The sequence below is a fragment of the Labeo rohita genome, chromosome 12 (assembly GCF_022985175.1).
Source record: "Labeo rohita strain BAU-BD-2019 chromosome 12, IGBB_LRoh.1.0, whole genome shotgun sequence".
In the NCBI taxonomy this organism is placed as follows: Eukaryota; Metazoa; Chordata; class Actinopteri; order Cypriniformes; family Cyprinidae; genus Labeo; species Labeo rohita.
The window spans coordinates 8,822,413-8,849,005 of NC_066880.1; the positions used below are offsets into that span (position 1 = coordinate 8,822,413).

Below are 26,593 nucleotides of genomic sequence, written 5' to 3' on the forward strand. Positions count from 1 at the left end.
ATTGCTGGTAGCTGCAGTCAATAAGATGAACATTTGAAATTCTATATTTACTTGTATGCTATTGTATACCAGTTTCAAAACAGGAGCCTTACAGAGTAATTGTCTATGGTAACCAGTTTTCCATTGAACTAACTGTAACTAACTTGTCCTCCATATACAGTTGAGGTCAAAGGTTTAGATACACCTTGCAGAATCTGCAAGATGTTAATTATTTTATAAAAATAAGAGGAATCATACAAAATGCATGTTGTTGTTTTTTTATGTAGTACTGACCTAAATAAGATATTTCACATAAAAGACATTTACATATAGTCCACAAGAGAAAATAATAGTTGAATTTATAAAAATGACCCTTTTTATAAAAAAAATTAACATACACTGAATTCTTAATACTGTGTTGTTACCTGAATGATCCACAACTGACAGAAAAATCCTTCAGGTCCCACACATTTTTTGGTTTTTCAGCATTTTTGTGTATTTGAACCCTTTCCAACAATGACTGTATGATTTTGAAATCCATCTTTTCACACTGAGGACAACTGAGGGACTTATATGCAACTTCATATTTCTTCATATATCATATTTCTTCATTTAATACTGCCCTTCAGAAGCTACAGAAGATACTCACATGTTTCCCAGAAGACAAAATAAGTTACATTTACCCTGATCTTCAAATTACAAAAGTTTTCACCCCCTGGCTCTTGATGCATTGCATTTCCTACTGAACCATCAGTGAGCGTTTGAACCTTCTGTAATAGATGCATATGAGTCCCTCAGTTGTCCTCAGTATGAAAAGATGGATCTCAAAATCATACAGTCCTTGTTGGAAAGGGTTCAAATACACAAAAATGCTTAAAAACCAAAGAATTTGTGGGACCTGAAGGATTTTTCTGAAAAACAGTGGGCAGTTTAACTGTGCAAGACAAACAAGGGACTCATGAACAACTATCACTAAACAAAACAAAATAAAACAGCTGTGGATTATAAAGGTATCAACACAGTATTAAGAATCAAGCATATGTAAACTTATGAACGGGGTCATTTTTAAAAATTCAACTATTATTTTCTCTCGTGGATAATATGTAAACATCTTTTATGTGAAATATCTTATCCAGATCAGTACTAAATAAAAATGAACATGCATTTTGTATGATCCCTCTTATTTTGGTAAAATATTTAACATTTTGTAGATTCTTCAATGTGTATGTAAACTTTTGACCTCAGCTGTAGCTTGTTTAGGATTCCTATTTGCAAAGTTTGCATTATATACAATGAACAGTTTTGGTAAAGATACAACCTAATCCTACTAAAATTCCATTCAGTATTGTGAACAGTTGTTAAAAAACTTGAACAGGTCTCATGTGCCTTACAAATGCGTAACATTTATGAGCTAGACACAAAAGCACATTGGCCGACTCACCTAAGAGCTCCAGTAAACCACAAAACAATATCTGTGCAAAAAAGAGAGTAAAGTACGTGTTCCATAAAATGAAAGTTACTTTATTATTAATCTTATTATATTATTAATAACATTTTTATTATACGTAGGATATTCTCGATCTGCGCGTGCGCATAAGCGGCACCCTGTAGCCAATCAAAACTCGCGCTCTAAATTTTAAACTTCAACCGGAAGAAAACACAGCAGCAAGCAAGTCACTCGAGCACTTCGGTCTTCTATCTCATTATTTTAATCTTACTTTCTATATTCGAAGAAAAATGTCTCTTAGTAGTGACGACCAGACTAAAATGTACTTTTATGAGAACAGACTTAAAACATTCGTTGGTTGGCCGTTTGACGAGGGCTGCATTTGCACTCCAGAAAACGTGAGTAAACACTTCGATAGCCAAACTGTTTTGTAGGTGGTGAAATGCATTGTTTTCCGTTTTATACATGCTTTTTTTTTGGTTCTATAGATGGCCAAAGCTGGATTTATTCACACCCCGTCGGAGAATAGTCCAGATATAGCACAGTGTTTCTTTTGTCTGAAAGAGCTGGAAGGATGGGAACCAGAGGATGATCCTGAGTGAGTCCGTGTCTGTGAAACTTTCTACTATTGCATTATAGAACTGAGAGAGGCTTTGTCCCTGTAATGCAATAAGACTTTTATTTGATTTATTAGATGTTATCACTTTTCTTGTTATTATGCATTTTGTTCTGATGTGTTGTGGTTTCCCTGTCTTTCTAGGAAAGAGCATAAAACACATTCCTCTACCTGTGATTTTATCTTGCTGAAGAAGACTGTGGACAGCCTGACTGTGGAGGAATTTCTGAAACTTCAGAAAGAGAGACAGAAGTTTATCATTGTAAGTATGAGCTCACTAACAGAAAATGTCAGGTCAAATTTGTTTATGTAGAACTTTGTTTCAAAAGCAGCTTCACATTTATAAACAGGAACATAAACGTTCATCTTCTAAAATTCACCAATTATGCTTTTGGTAATGGTGTCATTATTCAGCTCAGATTAGTTTATTGTTGTTTCAGTTCAGTATGTGTCAATGCAGAGTTTTATCTCAGTAATAGTAAAATAATTCTTTCAAGTTCATCAATTAAAACAGGTTAAATTCAGTTATATCACATCTACAGAATGCAATAGTGTCATATATTCAGCTCAAAGTTTTAATGTTGATTCTACTCAGTGTTGCAAAGTAAGTGTAGCTATCCATCTTAATTTAGTTCTTATCCAGTAGTGTCAGTGCAGTTAAATGAATATTACTGAATATTAATTGTCTTTTTAACCTCATTTCAGCAAGCCATAATTGAAAGTGGCAAGGAATCAAAAGTCGACAGTATTGGGCAAGATTAAATTTGTGACACTGGACCACAAAAACAAAAAAGTCTTTTTTTTTTTTCATTGCAAATTTTAAAGTACATAATTTGAAAGTTGAATAAATAAGCTTTCCAAATTAAAGTTGTCCAAATTAAGTTCTTAGCAGTGCATATTATTAATTAAAAATTACGTTTTGATATATTTATGGTAGAAAATATATCTTCATGGAACATGATCTTTACTTAAAATCCTAATGATTTTTGGTGTAAAAGAAAAATTAATAATTTTGACCCATACAATGTATTATCTATTGCTGGAATCTGTATTTTATTTTAAACCCATTACATGATTATGATGTGTATAAAATATAAAATTATTAGATATAATCAGTAAAGTAAAATCTCAAACCGCTTTTGTTAATATTTTGAATATGAATCCAGTATAATTTATTATACTTAAAATGTTTAGTTCTTTATTTTTTCTCTAATGAATGAATAACCTAGATAGTTGTATTTGATTTATATTTTCTTTATTGACAAAATACATCTTATTTACAGTCTCAAGTCCATTTTTTATTTTTTATTTTTTTGCAAGAGAAGTGCATCTTCCAAGTTTCCATTGCTAAATATTAGTGTATTTTACTAGATTTTGTCCTTTACATGCTTTGTAATCAGTAAAGTAAAATCTCAAACCACTTTTGTTAATATTTTGAATATTAATATTGAATTTTTTGAAATACAGTATAATTTATTATACTTAAAATGTTTTAGTTCTTTATTTTTTTCTCTAACGAATGAATAACCTAGATAGTTGTATTTGATTTATATTTTCTTTATTGACAAAATACATCTTACTTACAGTCTCAAGTCCATTTTTTTATTTTTTATTTTTTTGCAAGAGAAGTGCATCTTCCAAGTTTCCATTGATGAATATTAGTATATTATTATTTTACTAGATTTTGTCCTTTACATGATAATGAAGTAACATGTTTTGTAATCTTTCAGAAAAAATCCTGTACCCAAGCTATTGATAAATTTGAAGAGGTGGTGAAGATCAAGAGAGCCCAGATCATCCAGACTGCAATGGGGGAAGAGTGAAAAATGAGTTTCATTTTGCTGTGGTCTGATTTCTTTTGTGGACCTAAATTTCTTGTTTTCTTTCCTTTGTATGTCACTGAACATTGTATGTTCTTTTTTTAAGTGTCACCTGTGATGAAATTTGTATGTCACACCACCTGTTGAAATGTATACACTTCCTTCCTCCTTTTATGGTATTTATTTAAAACAAGCTTAATAAAAAGACTCTCCCATAGCCTCTGTAAAATGTTTTTAGGGACATTTTTCATTCTCATGTCTTGTTCTGTAAATCTTTCGTATGTTTGTCTATTCAGTATGAAAGCTGAAATAAAAAAATACATGTACGTGTAGCAAGAGTCTTCTTGGGAATGGGAAAACCTGGAAATATCAATGTATCAATGAAAATGTTCAGGTCAGGAGAAGTCAGTAGTAGTTGAGATAATGGCAGCTAGGCTCTAAAAAATTACAATGTCTAAATTGCTCTTTTATAGTGGAAAAAAAAAAATGGGGAATTCAGTGTGTATGCATTCGTTGTATATTTCAGGTATTTTTGTTTTATAATTATAAAAAGGATGGATGGATGGTCGGCTAATGTCATGAAGGGTGTTGGTTATGCACTGTACGTCATGTTTCCTCTGTACCAGTCATGCGTAATCTTGCGCTCAGTGTTAGTTGGACACGGGCTGCACACACCAGTGAGGAATAAATGTCCAAGCAAGCCACCTTTTCTCTTAACGCCACACAACTTTTCTAGTAATAACACCTTTTATGTCATATTATATTGTCGGCATCTTGGATGGACAATCAACATCACTTATTCCAGCTGTTGGGTAACGCGTGTGATTTATTCCATGAGCTCCAGGGACCCTTCAGTACCGCATCTGATCGCGTCGCGCAGCCAAACAGTATGTTTTTCAGCGTAGTTTTTGGGTTGTCCTGAATCGGAATCGCATATATTCTGACCGCTATGAAAATTACGTTCGGTTTCGTGGTCGTCGGCGGGGGTTTAACGGGTGTTCTCAGTTTCAGCTCTTTAGCGCTCGCCATTGGAACCGAATACTGGTACATTATCGAGGACAAGCGCATGAACCACACCGACCCGGTGCGCACTAACTTCGGACTTTGGGGAGTTACAGATGGTATGGCGCTCATTTTCATTCTCATGTCTTTACCCGGGTTGCCTCTGATTATAGTCCGATTATTTTTTTAATAGATTAATTGGTAATATATTGGGCTTTAACTGGTGCATACAGTTCATTTGACCAATGGATTTCCATGCTTTTTCCTGTATAGTCGGATAAGTATTTAAAAAATAGACTATACAACATCTAGCCTATTCAATCGTTCAAAACTGATGTTATAAATAAAATATTAAATACAAATACATTTCTATGTCTTAATCTTTATAACTTTTTGGCGCATTTAAGGTTCGTCTTCTTGTGCAACCCAAATTTCTAAAATTCTAAAACACTTTTTAAACGGAACACTAGCTATTGTTTTATTTCTGCTGTTGCTATGGTTACGCAAAATCGAATTCTTTGAATTCTGCGCGGAAATTTAGCGTGATGTAGACCTCCTTATCTAACTGTGGTCACTGAAACGTTGTTTGAAAACGCTGTTAAACAGGCTATATTAAGATACCAAAAAACATTTTGTTCTTTGTGTTTTGTAGATGTCCAAAGTCATACAGAAGACACTGGATATTCAGAATCAGACAGGCAGATGAAGAGTGAGTCTTGTAAACCCTTTTTTATAAACACAACAACCTTAACTCCCTCTTAAAACTGCTTATTGTGCTGCAGTGTTCCATCGTGAATTATCACTGAGCCATAGTTTTGTACATTAGTATGGATAAGATGTAAGTTGGTGTTTTTATAAGCCATTTCTGTGTGACTTAACAATTATGATTTACTTCATTCAGTCATGCATAGAGTAATTACCATCTTGCTGCCCTTGAGTCTGGTGATGCTGGTGTTTGGAGGTATCTGTGGTCTCGTCAGTTCCCTAGCCAGAAGCAGGACACTCCTGATCGGATCTGCTTCATACTTCCTCCTGTGCAGTGAGTATGACCCACTGGATTCAGTGGTTAGCTCAGTAAACCTCTGCTAATACAAAATCAAAACATATATATATATATATATATATATATATATATATATATATATACAGTAGTCAACATTTGAAGTGGATCAAAATATTTTATCAAAGTTTTTCTAAAACGAAAAACAATATCTGTTCTTGGCTTAGGACAATTTTGATGAACTTTTCTGATCCACTTCAAATGTTGACTACTGTATATATATATATATATATATATATATATATATATATATATACATATATATATATGTATATATATATATAAGTTTGGCAGCAAAACACATAAACTTATGAACTGCATAACTACTTTTTGAAAGCTATTGTTCAGTTAAAATAGCTTGCAATAGGGGTGTTTCGATAAATAAAATCCTAATAAACTGAATATATACATTCACGTGTTGCCACCTACTGAAGTATTTAAAGTATTTATTTTTTGCCACCACTAATGGCTAACCACCTTTTTCTTTAATGCAAAGTAAGCCGACTTCCGAGAAGAATAACAACGTGCAGTAAATGGTAAAATTGTTTACACTACAAACGAGTGTTCATAATTAATATAATACATTAATATATGGGAAGACACACCAATTTGCAATATCAAGCAGCAGAATGAGCTGTTTTGTACAGCTAAAAATAGCTGGACGTGGATGAGACCGGAAACCAGACCCATAAAATGTACATATGGCCACGCCCACTCTTACGTGAAGAAAAAGGAAATAAAAATTAAAATTCTCTGTAGAAAAAAAAAAGAGAGAGATAAAAGTGACCATGCTCATACAGCACCTTTGGTGAGTAATTATTACAATAAATAGCACGCAGTACAAATTAAATTGCAGCCATTGTTTTCAATCAGTAGAAGCCTCCATCTGCTGGTTTCTTTGCAGTGGGCGGGGCTAACACACAAGCTGTAATCCCATTGGCTAGTGCTCACCTAGTCCGTGTTTTGATTTCAGCCTATCACTTTTAGCAAACTCCGACAATGTGATTAATATTCATTAGACAATTAGCCTGTTAGTTATTAGCGCGATGTCAGGCTCTGACAGACAATTAGCTACCTGAGAGAAGAAGTGAGCTTAAGGAGAAGTCGTCGTTGACTACTGTAAGTTAATTTTGTTAAACAAAACAAAACTTTTAGCGTGTTCCTGATCTCAGGCAAATTAAACTTGTGTCTGGAGATTGATGGGGTACAACACAGACAACAAACAAAGTTCAAGTTCAAACAGCTGGCTCTGCAGTTCTCTGAATGACATTCAGAAACTGGAATGATGAAGGCATTACTCACCTAGAATAATTGTAATGTCAGAGGCTTATGGGACTGAAGTTATTGCAGTTTATCGTTTTCCTCTCCTGAAATTGATAGGATAATAGAGAACGTCACCCCAGCTATTTCTGTGATTGAAATGGCTAATCTTAAGGTGAAAGGGAAAGGTGAAACCAAAAAATATCTGGGTAGATTGATGTAAGAAATAATACAGCCCTCAGTAATTCTAACCATGCATCAGTCTCATTTAAATGTGATTTTATTGCTTTTGTCTATTCGATGAAGGCATGCATGAGCAGAAGAAAATAAAATGGAAGAATAATCCATGCTGAGTACAACCAGAGCTTATTTCCTGAGACCCCTGCAAGAAATCCCAAAGCAACTTAAGTATCACAGGCAGGAGAATTTTGCTTTGATCTTCAAAATGTACACACACAGGCATTGTTGAGACATAGCTGGCTTTCTCTTTACTCTGACACCAAACATCATCTCAAAGCCCGTATCTGAGAGTGTCCTCTCACTATGTAGCCTGAAGACATATGACTTGAATAAAGGTTTCCTTAAAGGAGCCAGCCAGTTAAACCCAGCGTTTAACACAGCGGTAATAAGGAGCGCATGGCAAGTGTTTAACACAGTAAGACTTGGAATGTAAATGAGAGGGTAAAATTTTGGCGTCAACCTTGTTGCTTTCGTATATTGTCTTTATTTTTTTGGCATGTCCTCTATTTTTTTCCATTGATTGTCACAGACAAGAATGTGTAGTAAAATACGGATTCAATTTTGAGGGAATATTTTTACATGAGAGAATTTGACTTAAATGGTACTTTTGTTAATGTTTTTCCTCTTATGAGATGATGCTTTTAAAGTAATAGCTCAGACAAAAATTAAAATTTGCTAAAAATGTACATTCAGGACATCCAAGATGTAGATGAGTTGGTTTCTTTATCAGAACCGATTTGGAGAAATTTACATTATATCACTTGCTCACCTCTGCAACGAATGGTAAAGTACTCCAAACAGCTGGTAAGTAAAATCAAGAGATAAACATGCAGACTAAGCACCATTTTTATTAAGTGAAAAGAGTACAAAATAGTTCTAAACAAATATGTTGGTGGGTTTTGATCTGAGAGGACAACAGGTATATATTTTTATGGATAGTTTGGCCAGAAGCGACAGTTTATAATTAACATCTTAATGATTTGTTTGTAAGAAATGTGCAGCTGATTGACTGGAGTGGTGTGGGTTACTTGTGGATTATTGTGATGTTTTCAGCTGTTTGAACTCTCATTCTTATGGCACCCATTCACTGAAGAGGATCCATTGGTGAGCAAGTGATGTAATGCTAAATTTCTCCAAATCTGTTTTAATGAAGAACCCAACTGTTCCGTTAAGAACATCAGTGCATCCATTCATCCATCTGTGATTTTTGACATACACACAGTGCTGTATAAAAAGCCTGGATAGTACAAACTGTTTGTTCTAAATGATCTGGCAAATGTAAGATCAGAAACAAGTCAGTTTGTTCCTGTCTAGACTCTTGGCCATGCTAATTAGAAACTGTGTTACACTGTTTATTGGCTCTTAATTTTATGTGCATATTATGGCTGATGTGGAAATTCATTCTCATTTTGTCAGTGTTTAATTAGATGTGATTTCTGCTGCTGTTTATCCACATCAGCACATTCTGTTTTAATGAAGATTTGGTAATAATGGCTCATGTCTTGGAATCATCAGGCACTGCAGGGTGCCACAGGAAGCTAGTTTCACTTCCTCCCTGTTTACATCGCTGATGCTGATGCGTCTCTTAATTTTGAGAACGGATGCCGTAAACTAGTCATGTGTGTTTATGGCTCTCTGCGCTTACAGTAAGAGTGGTGTTTAGGCTGACAAGCTCTGCACATCTGGAAGAATGTTTTTGTATTCAGTTCTGGTTCTGGTTGATTACAGAAAAAGATGAGTCGTTTTTTGGAGGATAAAAATATGAGTTTATTAAAGTATATCACTTGGAAAAAGCAAACATTAAGTTAGTAAAGTATGAGCTTGAATGAGTAGAAACAAGATCACTGGATCCAGACAATTTAGCACAATTGCAAAAAATGTTACAGCCATTTAACAACTGAAGTAGATGTTTACTGTTAAAGACCTGAATCAGTAAAGCAAAGCAAACTTTTTATACAGAAAGTATTTGGAGATTCATGTCTCTTTCTCTCACTCTTAAAGGAATAGTTAATTTAAAAATTAAATTTGCTGAAAGTGTACTTACCCATCTAAGATGTAAAGTTTGTTTCTTCATCAGAATTAGGGTTGCAAAAAGGTGGAAATTTTCCAGTAAATTTTGGAAACATTCCAGAAATTTTGAAACTTACCAGGATTTTTTGGAAAGTTTCTGGAAATTTAACGGAAACCATTTGCAACCCTAATTAGAATGGATTTGGAGAAAAAAATGACAGTGAATTTAACAGTAAAAATGTTACAGTAAAAACCTGTTAAATGGTTAACGGTAAGTTCCCCTACTATATACGGCGAAAAACTGTATTGGACATAATTTTTACGGTAGTATATAGTTTTTCAGAAGTGAAAAAGAATGTAAAATTTGCAGTGAACAACTATAATTGGCAATCCCAGAATTCCTTGCATTACATTTTATTTTTTTAAATGTGAAGTTTTTCTATTGAAATAATTTCTTCATACTTTTTTCTTATCATTTTTGTACATTAGGGTTGTATGTGCAGTATTTAAATGTAAATTTAAGTTAAAACCATCAACTTAAAATGTTGCTACCATATTTTTTATGATAAAATTTGGGCAACCACAGCTGCCGTTTTTTTTTTTTTTACCGTAAATCTTACTAATTTTTTTACAGTGTGCATTACATTTACATTTTTTTTTTTAATGAAATAACTGTTTCTACTTAGGTTTTCTTACACAGTTTTGTACATTAGGTTTGTATGTTACATCTAATGTTGTTAAATCAATGTTTATTGCATTATTTCAGTTCCATGTTTGTTACTATGATGGTGTTTAGTGTCTGTGTAAATGACACTGTGCACCTTCTATATATGTTAATGCTTAAAAAATGCTTGTGATGGGCTCTGGTTCATCATGTGACTTTCTCATCACAACCTGCTTTTGGTGGTTATCAGTGTATTACAAGGGTACAAAACTTCAGTACTTTTAGTACTTCAGTAGGTTGGTACATGAACATTATATCAGTTAATGAAATTATGGTATTTAAATGTAAATTTAACTTAAAACCTAAAACGTTGCTACCGTATTTTTACAGTAAAATTCTGGAAACCACAGCTGCTGAGTTTTTTTACAGTGTAGCATTACATCACTTGCTTACCAATGTGTGCTGTCAAAATGAATGTATTGTGAAGCAAAAAGCAGCATGTTTGTAATAAAAAAAAAAATCCATCATTAAGGCTTTTGTTTTCAAAATGCCATAATCTATAATAACACTTCCTCCAGTGAAAAATTCCATTCCCTCTTGTCCTCTCACATCAAAATCCACCAACATATTTGTTTAAAACTGTCTTTTAGCTTATAAACAGGGCTTGATCTGTGCATATGACTTTTTCAGTTTTAATTGTTTATTGATCATTGTGATGTTTTAATCAGCTGTTTGGACGCTCATTCTGACAGTACCCATTCACTGCAGTGGATCCATTGGTGATAAAGTGACATAATGCCAAATTTCTTTAAATCTGTTACATCTGTTAAGCTGCACTTAAAATATATGAATGCAACTGTTATGTTTTTTAAAAGCAATATAGCACAAAAAGGGTTTTTCAAGCAAAACATTTCACAAAAATGTGTTATAGGTGTACATCAGAGCACATCAGAGTCTTTATGTAAAGGAAAATGCTGCATGCATTTAGGCTTTAGTGTTCATGACTGAACATAAAGATATGAATATGGCATTGAAGACACTAAAACTGCCGCCACCCACACACATCCAATGTTCTTTCAAGTACTTGATCATTGATTAAAAGAAATGGCCAAGCATAATAAAAGCGACTAGTTTTTTAAGGTCAATTTAGATCTGCTGAATTAAGACTGCTAGCCATGTTTAGCCCACATCTAAATATTTAACTATCTTTTTAAAATCCATCTATCTACAGTGTGCCTCAAAGTGAAGAATGTCTTGTAACCTCTGATAGAACACCACGGTGTGTCTAAATGATGCTTAATTGGTTTTATTTGTGTCCGTGCGCATTCATGCGTGCTTGTGCATGTGTTTTCTCAGGTCTTCTCACTCTCTCTGGGGTGAGTCTGTACATCAGGTACTCTCAGAAGGCTTTGGAAGAAACTGAAAGGCGGATGGGTCGTGAGCAAATGGCTCAAGTGCACACATCATTTGGCTGGTCTATGGGCATGGCCTGGATCTCCTTTCTTCTGGAGGTGATCACTGGTCTTCTGCTACTGCTGGCTGTCAAGCTGGTGCCTTTAACCCAGTATGAAGAGACTGTCGCTCCCATATAGAGACTAACCACCGCCTTGAAACATACATGTCCATTTCAGGCAAGGTAGTCAGTTTTTGTCAAGGTAGGTCTCCTCTCTGTCTTACATTGTTAGCAAAAATGCAGATGTACATTAGCCTGTTCATTTCTAAGATGACTGTTTTCCACATTTTAGAATAATGGTAATATCATTAAAACTATCCACCGTTTTCTGCAACACGGAACTAATCCTATGGGTGAGATTTCCGGTTCATTAGCCTCTATAGGAAAATGAGAAGAATAGCGGCATGCTGTAAATGGCAAAACTGATTGCACTACAAAAAAAGTGTGTTCATAATTAATAAAATACATTAAAATAACAAGGTAAGGCACACCAATTTGCAATATCAAGCAGCAAAACGGTCTGTTTTGTACAGCTAAAAATAACTGGATGCGGATGAGACCGGATGGCTTACCCACAAAATTTACAAATGGCTGCACCCCACTCTTACTCTTGGATAAAATAACACAAATGGAAGTAAATAAAAAAGGGCACGTTTTGTATTCAGAACTAATTTCAAATGCTTAAAATCATGAGAAACATGATTTTGAGTAGTGTAGAGTTGGATAACCAAATTGCCCTTTGTAATATATATAATATCAGATATAAATATCAGAACTGTTATGTAAATTTCATTCAATTATTTTTCTTTTAGTGGTCATTCTGTTTCTTTCTCTGAGCTCTATTACCTTTTATAGCATATAAATTCAAAGGCCAACTGTCTGGCTCATTTTCATATCTTTTGTTGATAATTGCTACTGTTTGCTAGTAAATTTCATGTGTTTGCACCTCTGTAATGTATTATCTTTCATGCTGGGCTTCTGCTTTCCAGTATTCGTGTTTCACTTTTTTTCTCTTGCTGTTATTATCCTTGACTTTACATTATGAACGGAGCACGTAACTGGAAGCGTGACCTAACTGTATTTTTTTCTTACAGCCATCCATTGTTCATTATGTGTAGTTTTTAAAAAGGCTTTTCTGAAAGAAATACTTTGAATTCTGCAATTTGATTTGCTTTATATTTAATACCTTCTTTGATGTTTTATACTCAGGCTGCAGAAACTTCACATTTCATGATTGTGTGCTTTGAATTTTTAATTTTGAACTCTTTTCAAGAGTCAGGCTGTCCCTTTTAGAAACTATGCGCTATGATGGATCATATCTAATCATAGTTATTTGTCTTCTCACATTTCTGTCCATTAAACCCAAATAAGTAAATTTAATTTGCAATGCCAATATAGAGACCTCTCACAATCCCTGAGATGGAAATGTTGTTGTTCTTATAAATACTGTTCTTGTAAACACTGTTTTGCTTTTAATACAATCTTCTCATTTAAATGTATGTTTGAGTGCTTTGCACTTTAACTCGATTAGTAGCTGTTGTTGTTTGTCATGTCTCGTTGTTACAGCTTTCGGGGATATTACTTAATGGAAATCTTTTGTGTTGACTTTATTCTAATTTTTTAACAGTGAGGAACATGCTTTCGATATTCATCAAGATTAAAGATTAAAGCTTAACTGAATTGTCTGGATGTAATGGTTTGTGCATGACTTTTGTTTTACAAAAATGTGTAAAGGATAACATATTTGGGCACCAAAGGCTGGGCAAATGTAATAATAATAATCAGAAACAACTAATGCTCAACATTCAAATTCTGATTATACAGTACATCAAAACACAGCTCAACAGATCAACAACAGAAGAAGGAAATGTGACTCACAGTCATGACTTAAAAGGTGCTTTTGGCACACTTGGCTGAAATTCTGAATCATAAAGAATGTATTGTTTTAAATAAGCACTCTGGTGGGTTTAATTTTTTTTCTATGCAGGATAACAATAGCTGTAGACATCAGGGGTCTGCTTTAGCACTTCAGAGGGTGACAAGCTCTGGCGGAGGCAAGAAATCAGAATCATTCAACTTCATTTTCAGGTGTGGAAAGAAAATTGAACAAGTGAATGATGAGACTGCCTTTGTTTTTGATTGGTCTTGATGCTTCTTTCCAAACTGAAATTGATTATTGTTAATTTGGCTTATCATTTGTCTACATTTAAATTACCGGCATTTCATTTAAAGAACAGGCTGGTCTGAACGCAAATGCTGCATGCTTTTTGTTGAATTATTCACAAACAATAAATTGCGCTTCCCTATTTTTGACATCTTTTAGATGAATACATTGAGTCCAGTAATAGCACTCAGTCACTGAATAATTTTGAATTTCTGTTGGAGCCAATCTGTTTTTGTGGCCTCCTTCGTAAGTAGCTGATTAGTCCACCCCATCAAGCATAGACGGCCCCATCAGAGCGTTGGCAGACCACACAAGGCTGAAATTAATGTTCCTTTGGGCTGGCCTTGTGGCTTGCTCCATAATGGCACATGGCAGTATATTTCCATCATGAGATGTTTTACCCATATATGCAACTATCTATCAGTGGGCCCATCAATTTATGCAACCACATGCAGCATATATTTTCCTTTATTAAATATAGCTATTAATTAATTCCAATGAGATTATTAGCAGTCAGCAGATTTCCTATTAAAGTTTTTAATATATTAAAACATTTTTCATACTGTAGTGTGATTTCATGTGCACATTATAATGGCCTTCACACTCCAAAAATCGTAAAATGGCTTTATGGCAGAAAATACAAATTCATGTAAACAGGCCATTCTCACAAACCCATGCAAATAATGTCCACCACCAAATTAAGCCTACATTTATAAGCATACAATTTTAGCATTGTAATATTATTTTCAGAAAAAATTCACATTTCACCCCCAGTTATTTACCATAATGCACATTTTACTATTTTCATTAATGATGAATCTCTTACTGTACAGTAATTGTTTACTTTTTATTTTTCTAAACTATACTTTAAAATAAGATTAAATTTGCATAAATTCAAGGCAGTACAAATAATCCCATGATGTATATTTGCATTACAGTGAGAAAAATGAAATGTGCTTTACTCTCTAATGAATGCTAACAAATTTTTATATCTTTAAGCAAAGTATTGTTTTATTCTAGGGCTGTCACTAATGATTACTTTATTTTGGTAATCAAGTAGTCAAGTAAGTAATTACAATTTTATTTGTAGCAATGAAAATATACCCAAGAAAAATTACTTAATATACATATATAATAGCAATGAGGCAATAATAAATAGTACTTCATATGGTTTTATTGAGCAAAACTGTTAAAATACATAATGTATTATGAACAGAGCTAATGTACATTACAACAAATGACTGCAGAGGGTGCCAAGGACTGTTTTTACACTTTACAGCATAATCTAATTCTTGTTTAACTATTGACCAAACAACATTTAATTCAAATGTCCACTTAATCTTTAATATTTGGACTTTTTTTTATGACAAAAATGCTACAGCCACTGTAATTTCTTGAATATGTGGCCAAAATGTGTTAACAGGGGGTTAAACTTTCATTTTGAAATCACGTTGAACAGTTAGCATGTTGAGAAAGATATTGATGTATTCTCCTGTGTTTCCTAGGTTTATAAAAGATTTACCTTACAAATCTGATGAAATGGCATTCCCAAACACAACAATATGCAGAGATGGAACAGTTTGTGTGGAGCAGCATTTACTGTGAACACAGTCCCTCTGCGTATGTGACCCTGGAGCACAAAACCAGATCAATTTCATCATCTGAAAGCTGAATAAATAAGATTTTCATTGATGTATGGTTTGTTAGGATAAAACATTATTATATTTGAACAAGATACAACAATTTTAATATCTGAAATCTGAAGGTGCAAAAATCTAAATATTGAGAAAATCGCCTTTAAAGTTGTCCAAATGAAGTTCTTAGCAATGCATATTACTAATCAAAAATTAGGTTTTGATATATTTACAGCAGAAAATTTACCAAATATCTTCATGTAACATGGTATTTACTTATTATCCTAATAATTTTTATCATAAAACAAATTGCTAATTTTGATCCATACAATATATTGTTGGCTTTTGCTACAAATATACCCGTGCTACTTATGACTGGTTTTGTGGTCCAGGGTCACATATTTATTTAATGGAATTGTAGCGTTTGTGAATTCACAATAGCATTATGCTTGATTATGATTTTTAAATGGGTTGAATATATCATGCAGCCTCGGAAAACAGTCTAATAATACATTTCATTGAAGTGCCATTTCTGGTATTTTGCTAGTTACTCGACAACTGAGGAATCGTGACAGCCCTATTTTATGACATAACTTAGACATTTTCCTGACAGGTTTTGTGAGAATCACCCACACTCACTGATGTTGTGCAAAAGATTCTGCATATGTTATGCAATTTTGGAAGGCAAAACAAAATCTTGGCTTGTCAGCCATGACAGTGTTTACAGTGTCTTAACTGTACATTTCAAGGGCTATTGGAAACAGCAAATAAGCACCAAAATAAATTAACATTCCCAAAACCACTTTAGGGATATGTCATTTAAAAAAAATGATGTGGATTCAGCCAATTTGGTCCACGTGCATGCTATAGCAATAAAGTTAACTGCTTTATTAGCCGAGACTAGACAGTGGCCCTGAGCCCCTTCTGATATCCACTGCAGTAAATCTCTGCTTTGTCGTCATGATGATCCTTCTCTACACGACTACATCTAATCCTTATGGGGAACACTTATATAACACTCAATGATAAAAACAATAAAAACCATAATGCCATAATGCATCTTTTTAAAAGGCCTCAAACTGCTTAAAGTATGCATTTAAATGAGAATCAAATGTCAGTCACAATAGTTTGTGAGAAACCATTAAGTGTGTGTGTGTGTGTGTGTGTGTGTGTGTGTGTGTGTGTGTACATACATAGTGGGGACCAAACCAATGTGGGTTTGACATTGTGGGGACTACCTCTCACCACTGAATTAAGTAAATGGGTGAGTCTTGCAAACATGTTTTCTGTGAGGGCTAGGGCCAACTGGAGTGCAAAGTAGTGAATATAATTGTGCTTCCCTTTGCAGTTTTAAAATAGTTCCTGAGACCAAAAGACTGTTTTAAAGATTGGTTATGAGCTCTTTTCATGCTGCCCTCACAGAATTGCGTTTATGCTGTTGGGCCACAAACTGAGCCTTCAGTATAGCCAGCTGAGTGTCTTCCTCGCTGATGTCCAAATGCCACACAGCTCTGACAGAGCCACCAAAGTGAGGGAACATCAGAACCTGGACCCCCTGGCCCAGAGCTTTCACCTCTTCTTCATCCACGCCTGCCATCCGCTCACAGAACTCTGCTGGGCTCATCTGTGAGTCCCGCAGACGGAACCTCACAATGTTGGTTTCCACAGTGGTCTGATCCACCTGGTACAGAGGAGGGTCACACTGTAACAATCCTACAAGAGAAAAGGTGAAAAACATTTCATCTGAATCTTGAAATAGAACTTTGGATATTTACAATTAAATTCAAATTTAAATCTTTTAGTGGAACACAAAAGCTTTGGAGCTTTGGAACTTTCAAGCTTCAAAAAGGTTGCAACAGCACTACAAAAGTATCATAAGTGTAGTCCATATGACTTGTGCATTATATTCTAAGTCTTCTGGAGTCATACAATTGCTTGTGTGATGAACAAACCATAATTTTAGTAATAATTCACTGACATAATTTCAGTCTGATAAAGTTAACTACTGTTGAATTGAGTTGTTTAATTGAATCTGTCCGATTTGTCAACAGAATCATTAAAGTGATCTTTTTTTTGCCCTTTAAAGCTTGAAAGCCCCTGTCTGAAATTGAAAAGAGAAAAAAAAACTCCCCTTTTGTCACCCCTGGAAGGAAGAGTGTTAAATGGGTTTCTAAGAACATGAGGGTGACTAAACAATGAGGTTTATTTTTGAGTGAACTCTTCCTTTGAAGTCATTTATTTTAACAGCTTCAGTTCTGACTGACGTGTGTTTTCTTTTTATGCTTTTATTTAGTTTCTGATTTCCTAAAGCCCCCCGTGGTGTGGTGAAAATCAGGTTTGTAACATTGTTTACATGTGCAGTTTCATCAGTCAGCACCATTGCTGAGCATTAACTCCTTAAAACTGCAGAGGTACCAAAAACAGTATTAACATTTTAATTTGTATACTTATGAAGTTTGAGAGGCATTAAGAAATTGTCTTCAAAAGAAAAAACTTTAATTTTGATTATCAAAGATGAATTTTGTGACAGACAAGAAAAGACTTTTTCCATGTTTATTTAAAGTCCCAGCCTCAGAGGAGATGAGAGAGCAGTGGATTTATTGATTTATTTACTGTATATTATGTTGTTGCCGCACAGATCTAACATAAACGGGTTTTTTTTTTTCCACAGACATAACCGACTGTTTTAGTAACTCCTGTGTTTTTAACATAAACTTGTGTGTAGTTGACAGTTCGAGCAAAGCATGCACTGCCGTTGGCTACATGAAAGAGAACTTATTTAAAGTCCCAGCTTCAGAGGAGACAAGAGAGCAGTGGATTTATTGATTTATTTGCTGTATATTATGCTGTTGCCACAAAATCTAACATAAACATAATTTCAAACTGATATGACTTTAATACACATGATTTCAGCACAATATACATGAATGAATGAAAACCAAACAGATGGTTTTTTTAGCATAGTATTTGAGGTATGAGTTTTTCCCAATTCAGGAAAAGGGGGTGGGAAGCAGCAGCTCATTTGCATTTAAGGACACATGCACGAAAACAGCTTGTTTCTGCTTTCGCTCAAAATTTGAATTTATAAAAAGATATAATAAATAATCTGTCAGGTATTTTAAGCTGAAACTTCACAGACACATTCTGAGACGTATATTACATACTGTAAACAGGGGCATAAAATTAGGTCAGGCCCTTAAAAATTATGTTCAGTCAGGTTTAAAAGCATTATAGTCAAATGAATAAATATAATTAATGACTAACAAAATGGTGATGCTAAAACTCATTTCCAGCTACTGTGAATACGAGTATTTTATATGCTTTAATGTATTTCTTTAATTCTTTTATAATCATGGTCTAAGAAAAGCACTGCCATCATGCATAGGCTAACTGAAGCATTACACCTACAGTGCATGTGCAGTGTTGTGCTGAGGGTTGGAGGAAATCTATGGGGTTCTGTCACCTTGAGCAAAGCTTCTGGTGTTCCTGTGGTCCTCCTCCAGTCTGCCAATCATGTCTGACAGGGCAATCTTACCAGCTGCTGCCAAGACACCCAACTGGCGCATTCCGCCGCCAAGTGCCTTGCGGGCACGTACCGCTCTCTGTATGAAATCTTTTGACCCACCTAGCATGGTGCCCACAGGTGCCCCGAGTCCCTGCCAAAGACCAAATCAGATCAGATTTTCAGTGCTTTCACATGAAATTTAATAAATAGGCGTAGAAGAAGCAAAACAGAATCTATTAAAAGAAAACATTCAGACAGTGCAGTTCAGATATAATTATTGCATTAAATGGATTGAATGCATGTTTACTCAACATCCACGAAATGCACTTAAGGGGGCTTTTACACAAAAGATCTTTTTTTGAAAAAAAAATCATTTTCCTAAAAGGTTCATGTCATAGTTATATTATGCAATATTTTAGTATCTTTGATACTATTACATTATTTATTAATATTTTGAATTAAATTTTTTTTTCAGTTTAATTGTAGTTTTTGTAATTTTGTTAAATGATTTTATTTGTTTCTTTTTTAGTTATCTTATGTTTTATACAATACCTGTCAAAAGTTTTTGAACAGTAAGATTTTTTTTTCTTCTGCTCACCAAGCCTGCATTTATTTCATCCAAAGTACAGCAAAAACAGTAAAATTTTGAAACATTTTTACTATTCAGATAAATGCTGTTCTTATATTTCTATTCATCAAAGAATCCTGAAAAAAATGTACTCAACTATTTTAAATATTATTATTAATAATAACATAATAATAATAATAATATACTCACCCCCTTGTAATCCAATATGTTCATGTCTTTCTTTCTTCAGTTGTAAAGAAATTGTTTTTTGAGAAAAACATTTCAGGATTTTTCTCGATTTAATGGACTTCTGTGGTGTGCCCCTGAGTTTGAACTTCCAAAATGCAATTTAAATGCAGCTTTAAAGGGCTTTAAAAGATCCCAGCCGAGAAAGAAGGGTCTTATCTAGCGAAACAATAGGTTTTTTTTCCGGTCATTACAGTTAGGGTACGTCTAAAAACTCCCATCTCATTTTCTCCTCCAACTTTAAAACTGTCCTACATCGCTGTTTTACCTTCTTTGTTTTTTGTAAAGGGTGTTTGATCTTCTTTGCATGTTCACTTTGTAAACACTGGGTCGGTACTTCTGCGGCAATGTAGGATGATTTTGATGTTGGAGGAGATAATGAGATGGGAGTTTTTAGATGTACCCTAACTGTCATGACCGGAAAAAACAGATCACATAAAGCTAGACAAGACGAGCATTTGAGGTTAAAAGGTATATAAACTATATATATATAATAATAATAAAAAATAAATAAATAACAGATTGTTTTGCTAGATAAGACCTTTCTTCCTCGGCTGGAATCATTTAGAGCCCCTGCATTTAAACTACATTTTGGAAGTTCAAACTTGGGGCCACCGTAGAAGTCCGTTACATGGAGAGAAATCCTGAAATGTTTTCCTCAAAAAACATAATTACTTTACGACTGAAGAAAGACATGAACATCTTGGATGACAAGGGGGTGAGTACATTACCTGTAAATTTTGGTTCTGTTAGTGGACTAATCCTTTAACATGTTTAATTAACATCCATTCTAATATTTGATTACATTTAAATCAAAGAAAATTGTACTGAATGTTTTGTGTAGCAGCTATGTGAGCTTCATATATAAAAATAGCCATACAAGAATAACAGAAATTGTATTATCATAAAGTGGACCCTAACAGAAAGTGAGTGCTTACCTTGGACAGACACACACTGACAGAGTGGCAGTGCTGCAGTATAACAGAGGGTTGGACGCCCAGAGCCACAGCTGCGTTCATCACCCTCGCTCCATCCATATGCACAGCCAACCCAAACTTATCAGCCACAGAGCGAAGCTTAAAGTGGAAAAACACATACAGTTTCATTTTTTAACTTATAACATAAAAGTGTAACATGGATGTGCCTCATTTTGTCAAATCATGCATGAGGCAGTGCATGAAAACTAGTTGTGTTGCAGTTCTGCATTAATCAGTCTTTACTAAATGAACATCACCAGGCAGTGTAAATGGAGGGACTGTGTCCCATTGTTAAGAGTTTAGCCCCAGGTGTCTGGCTGCTTTAACATATTCTCTCGCTCTCACACGTTTAATGAACCAATGTTTAACCAATATCTAACCTCCTGCAGGAAGGACAGTGGGAGGACGCGGCCTCCCTGTACATTGTGCGTGTTTTCCACACAAATCAGGCGGGAGCGTGGGTAGTGTGAGTTAGGATAACCGTGACGGATCTTGGAGATCAGCTGGTCTAGGTCAAAGGTCCCGTCACCAAGGGTAGTGACTGTTGCAGAATGAACGCCTGCAAGCTATGAAGAAAAACAAGAGCACGTTATTTCAGTCTACAGATGATGTGGTATGAGCTTATAAACTCGCTTAAAACACACGTTTCATTCCCCACTAGTTAATTTAGTTGGTCTACCAACAAAATTCAACAGTAAACATATACTACTCACCCCCATGTCATCCAAGATGTTCAGGTCTTTCCTTCTTCAGTCAAGAAATTAGGGTTTTTGAGGAAAACATTCCAGGACTTTTCTCCATATAGTGGACGTCATATAGTGCAGCATGCAGTTGGATCATTCTTTTTCTTTACTGTTTTCACTGGCATATTATCAAACTATCTAATTCTAACATTTGTTTATATTTCTATTCAAAATCCTGATTCCTTGATTTCTGAAAAATAAAATCGAGGCAAAACATTAAATTTGAATTAATCGATAAAATCGGTAAAATCACCCAGCCCTGCTTTCATCTTTAAAATCATCTATCATCATTGTTTTACCTTTCTTTGTAAATGGCTTTGACTTTCTTTGCACGCACACACACGTTGGCCTTTCCAACGTGACTACCTAATGCGTGGAGTCGAGCTAGAACAAGACAAGTATTTATGGTCAAAAAATATATTAATTTTAGTATTTCTTTTGTAAAATAACTGATGGTTTTGCTTGGCTTCCATTGAAAACTGCTATATAGTTTCCTCAAAACCCTTAGATTCTTTTTGACTGAAGAAAGAAAGACCGGAACATCTCTTATACCCTTGGGTGAGTAAATTACCAGGAAATATGAATTCTGGTGTTAAGCACTAAATCAGCATATTAGAATGATTTCTGATGGCTACTGAAATTTTACCATTACAGGAATAAATTATATTTTAAAATATACTAACAAAGACAACAGTTATTTTAAATTGTAAAAATATTTTTATTTTAGAATGGTAGTGTAAACGCATTACAGAACAAATTAAATTTTCTAAAGCATCATGATCATTGCCACCACATCTCTAAATTAGAATTGTGTTTAATAGCATTCTGTGGTGGAAATGACATTTTAATATTTTGGAATTAACTGGCAGGCTCCTTTATGTGCTACATAAATCATGTAGTTGTCATGCAGTATTTAATTAAAACTATACTGATATAGGATTACAAGGAATAACACGAGACAAAGAACATATAAGCCTATGTAAGAGTTCATACCTGTGCACTTCCTCCTTGCTCGTAAATATGAATATGAGAGAGATCACCAACTATCATCTCATCACCTCTTTCTCTGCAGTGCACCATAACTGAGACCAAGAAGGAGGAAAGAAATATGAGGTGACATATGTGTTGGAAAGAACAGCTTTACGTTGGCGCAACAACTGGTCACTAACAAGACCAAAATTCCAAGAATAGTGAGCTATTTCTGTAAGCTGAAGTGGAAATCATTATTATTTTTGAAATATTAGATTTTAATAGGCAGAAGCTGCTCTCAGACAGTGACGGACCACAGTGACACTGGAAAACAGAATTATACGTGTCCATTGTACCTCAAAGATTTAACCAAGTGACAACTGTAAACAAGTTTTATTAATAGCCCTGGGCACCATCCTGCAATCTCACCTGCAATCAGGTTACTCATTGTTCCTGTGGGGACATACAAAGCTGCTTCCATGCCAAACATATCAGCAGCAAATTTCTGTAGTTCTATGGAGAGAATGGGGCAAAAAAATCATGTATACATTTCCTAATGCAAGAACATAATGTAAACAACAGTTTTACGTTGCATATACACTACCAGTCAAAAGTTTTCAAACAGTAAGATTTTTAATGTTTTTTTAAAACATTAGATGTCTCTTCTGCTCACCAAGCTTGCATTTATTTGATCCAAAGTACAGCAAAAATAGTAAAATTTTTAAATATTTTTACTATTTAAAATAACTCTTTTCTATTTGAATTATATTTTATATTATATTTTAAAATGCAATTTATTCCTGTGATCAAAGCTAAATTTTCAGCATCATTACTCCAGTCTTCAGTATCACATGATCCTTCTGACTTTTTTTTAATTATTATTTTTTATTATTTAATAATTAATAACATATAATTATTATAATATTTAAAGATTGAAAACATTTTTTTTAAAAGCAAATAGAAAAAAACAATATTAGAATAAAAAAGCTTTTTTCATTGAAGGATCATTTGACTGGAGTCAAATGATTTTAAAAAAAATTTAATATTATTAATAATTAATAATAATATATAATTAATAATAATATTATTTTAAAAAAATGTAACAGCAAAATTGTTAGAATGATTTTAAATTATGTGAAAAATAATTCTAAAATTTTACTGTTTTTCACAGGTTCTTTAGATAGATAGATAGATAGATAGATAGATAGATAGATATAGATTATATATTCAAATAGAAAATTAAAAATTGAAAGCTTTTGACTGCTAGTGTATAAACACTTCTTCAAACAACTCATTTTTTAAAATATATTTAATAGTACAGTGATTAAACTATGAAAAAAGTATGGAAATGATGCATTTCCAATAAATAAATCAAAGTATATTATATTTTATCATATTCAAAGCAGCCACCCTTTGGTGTAACAATAGATTTGAACACCATGAGGTGAAACCTAGCTACTTTAAGTCTAATGTCCAATTGGAAAATCAATAAATAACAAGTTTAAGTTCAAACATTATCCTTTAGGGCAAGGTTTACCTTAAACATGAATTTAATATATATCGATGGAAAATTGAACACTAAACTTTGAGTTTCTAAACTAAACTAGTTGATAATCTACTGTTTAAAAGTTTGGGATTTTGTTTTTCTTTTGAAAATGTCTTTTATTTTCACCAAGGCTGCTTTTATTTGATCAAAAATACAGTAAAACAGTAATATTGTGAAATATTATTACAAATTAAAATAGCTACTCTCTATTTTAATACATTTTGAAAAGTAATTTATTTCTGTGATGTATAGAAACAGTAGTATTTCAGTAGGTCTAACTTAAAAGGATGGTTAACACCTTGTAATGCTAACATCGGAATACTAGCCGATGAAATAGAACATAAGTAGTTCTTATTTAAAGGGGTCATCGGATTTTTTCAACCCATTTTCCACAAGTTGATATGATTCCTTAGGGTCTTAATGAAAAGTCTATAATATACTTTGGTTAAAAATTCTCAATGGTAGTGTAAAACAACACTCTTTTTACCTTGAAAAAATCAGCTCTGCAAAATTCATCCTGTTCTGGTCAAGGTTGCTTTAAATGTTAATGAGCTCTGCTCACCCCACCCCTCTCTTCTCTCTGTGGAGTGATGAGCCTGTTTACTTTAGCCGCATTTAACCGCTAAACTTGCTAACTAGCACTTTATTAGGAAAGGCAAAAAAAACAAAACAAAAAAACCCTATACTCACTTCTGCTGTAAGTGGAGCTGAATCACAAATGATTCGCGCGAACATAGACAGATGTATGTACATCGAGAGGTGCATTCCCTTCACAAACAAGCGTAATCCACTGCATCTTCAGTGGCTCAGATGTCGGGAGAAAATGAGGACCACTATGTTCATTATTACATCCAGCAACACAACACTTCAATCGCTCAATCTGAGATATTCTTGTCTAACTTACATCCCTGTTCCAGCATCGAAACAATGGAGGTCGGACTGTTATTTGATCCAAAGTACAGCAAAAACAGTACAATTTTTAAATATTTGATCTGTTTTATTTTGACAGCTGATCTGAGGTAAGACCCTCATGTCAATCAACTATTGTGGGAGTGGCCTCTGTTGTTGTGACACCACACTGACAGGCATCTGAGAATGGCTTGATTTGAAAAAGGGGATATTATTTTTAGATTAATTAAAAACCACTGCATGGATTTTTATCATTATAGAGTAGATGTGTACATACACAGCCAACACACATGTTCAAACAACATGTAAACGTGAACTCTGCATCCGATGACCCCTTTAACAGAAGATCCAAAACACAGCCTAGTCTGTAACTGTTTTACAGTGTAACAGACAAGAACAGCAGGTAAAAATGCAGACCATAGGTGAGCAATGTTGCATTTGCCACATCTGTTTTTATGCATTTAACAGATGTACCACAATTAAGCACAACTGGAACCTTTTAACTTATCAGAATAAGAGTCTGACATTACAGAAGCACGCAACTGACTGTGTGTCAACCTCTAACCATTAACTGTAGGGTCTTCTCCGAGCACATCGTCTCCAACCTCTGCCTCTGCCATGGCTTGGCGCATGGCTGCTCCGGGTTTGGTGACTGTGTCGCTGCGGAGGTCCACGGTACGAACTGCTGATCCCGTAACCACCTGCGGGGACGCATAGTATAGTCGCACCGGATCCACTTGAAAAACACGACTAGGTTTGTGGAAGCAACGACGGAGTAAACGAGCTGCAACTGTCAGTGTTTTGGAGCTCATGGCTTCTTTTTTTGCACTGTAATGTAACTATATTTCACAAAAGTGCATCAGTTCACAGGCCCTTGCTGAACTTTGAGCTATTGTATTCTGTAATCATTGATGTAGGAAGCCTGAAGCTTACAGACATGAATAATGGAACTCGATGGCATCGATCAGTTTACAGTAAAACTACAAAACTAGTCGAGGTTGTTGAATCAACAGAAGGAAACCACTTGCAGTGCACAGTTTGATTTATAATAATGATCCCGGTGAAATTTTTTATAGCCTGACCCATATTAAGTGATGGACGTATTCGTGCATGTATACGTTGCCTAAAGTTATATTCACTTTGTCCACTTGTGGGCGCTCAAGTATAACTGTATCAACAGCTCTTGAGGACTAAACTTTGATTCGAACATTTCCAGCTGCATTTTGTAGTAGTATATTACGTTTTCTTTGCTTTTCTGTTGCTCTGTACAGAGCAAACCTATCATACAGTGACCTCAAGAAGTATTTGGGTGCATAATCCACACTCAAAATGGCACTGCATTAAATAAAACACCATAAAGTGGCATTTATTAACACATGCACTTCACATCTGCTACCCTAGTGAAAAATCAATATACTAAAATTTATTTTAAATACATTTATTTTATCCTAAGTATACTACATATACATGTACATATTTATATTCTTAATAAAAATACCCTGAAAGTGTACTTTTGGTAAACTAAACTGATATACTTATGTCTGCTAAACTAGAACAACTATTGCACTCAATGCTCTTTAATTGTGCAAAAGTAATGCTGAAGTCCAACTAAAGATATACTGAAATATATTTGTTTGTGGTAAAGTGAAACTATTGCAAGTATACTTCAGGTACACTTTAAATATCTTGCATTAAATGACCAATATTAATATTTAATTCTCATCAACAGTGACATTAAGACACATTTTAACACTTGTGCATTGTGCACAAGTAGTACTCCA

At 34.3% G+C, this 26,593-nt stretch overlaps 3 protein-coding genes across 6 annotated transcripts; 2 read left to right on the forward strand and 1 right to left on the reverse strand.

The window, feature by feature from the left end:
* Positions 1–1,619: 1,619 nt before the first annotated feature.
* birc5a (baculoviral IAP repeat containing 5a) lies at positions 1,620–4,179 on the forward strand. Its single transcript, XM_051124655.1, has 4 exons — positions 1,620–1,824; positions 1,915–2,024; positions 2,187–2,304; positions 3,773–4,179. Exons 1-4 carry the CDS (start codon positions 1,717–1,719, stop codon positions 3,863–3,865), a joined length of 429 nt encoding a protein of 142 aa, XP_050980612.1. The 5' UTR covers positions 1,620–1,716; the 3' UTR covers positions 3,866–4,179.
* Positions 4,180–4,527: 348 nt separating this feature from the next.
* On the forward strand, positions 4,528–13,642 carry tmem235b (transmembrane protein 235b). Of its 4 annotated transcripts, none has more exons than XM_051124779.1 (5): positions 4,664–4,749; positions 4,874–4,983; positions 5,517–5,573; positions 5,766–5,903; positions 11,455–13,642. In XM_051124779.1, the coding sequence occupies exons 2-5, from the start codon at positions 4,929–4,931 to the stop codon at positions 11,688–11,690; spliced, it is 486 nt and encodes a 161-aa protein (XP_050980736.1). In that variant the 5' UTR covers positions 4,664–4,749; positions 4,874–4,928; the 3' UTR covers positions 11,691–13,642. The 4 variants fall into 4 exon arrangements, with proteins under 4 accessions (XP_050980733.1, XP_050980732.1, XP_050980736.1 ...); XM_051124778.1 differs by having other exon boundaries at positions 4,665–4,749; positions 4,868–4,983; XM_051124776.1 differs by lacking the exon at positions 4,874–4,983 and having other exon boundaries at positions 4,528–4,749.
* A 3,014-nt stretch (positions 13,643–16,656) lies between these two features.
* tha1 (threonine aldolase 1) lies at positions 16,657–25,723 on the reverse strand. The gene is made up of 7 exons (XM_051124774.1): positions 25,378–25,723; positions 22,787–22,870; positions 22,382–22,470; positions 21,026–21,211; positions 20,607–20,744; positions 18,813–19,005; positions 16,657–17,062 (listed from the first exon to the last, which is right to left on the reverse strand). Exons 1-7 carry the CDS (start codon positions 25,622–25,624, stop codon positions 16,755–16,757), a joined length of 1,245 nt encoding a protein of 414 aa, XP_050980731.1. The 5' UTR covers positions 25,625–25,723; the 3' UTR covers positions 16,657–16,754.
* Positions 25,724–26,593: the final 870 nt, after the last annotated feature.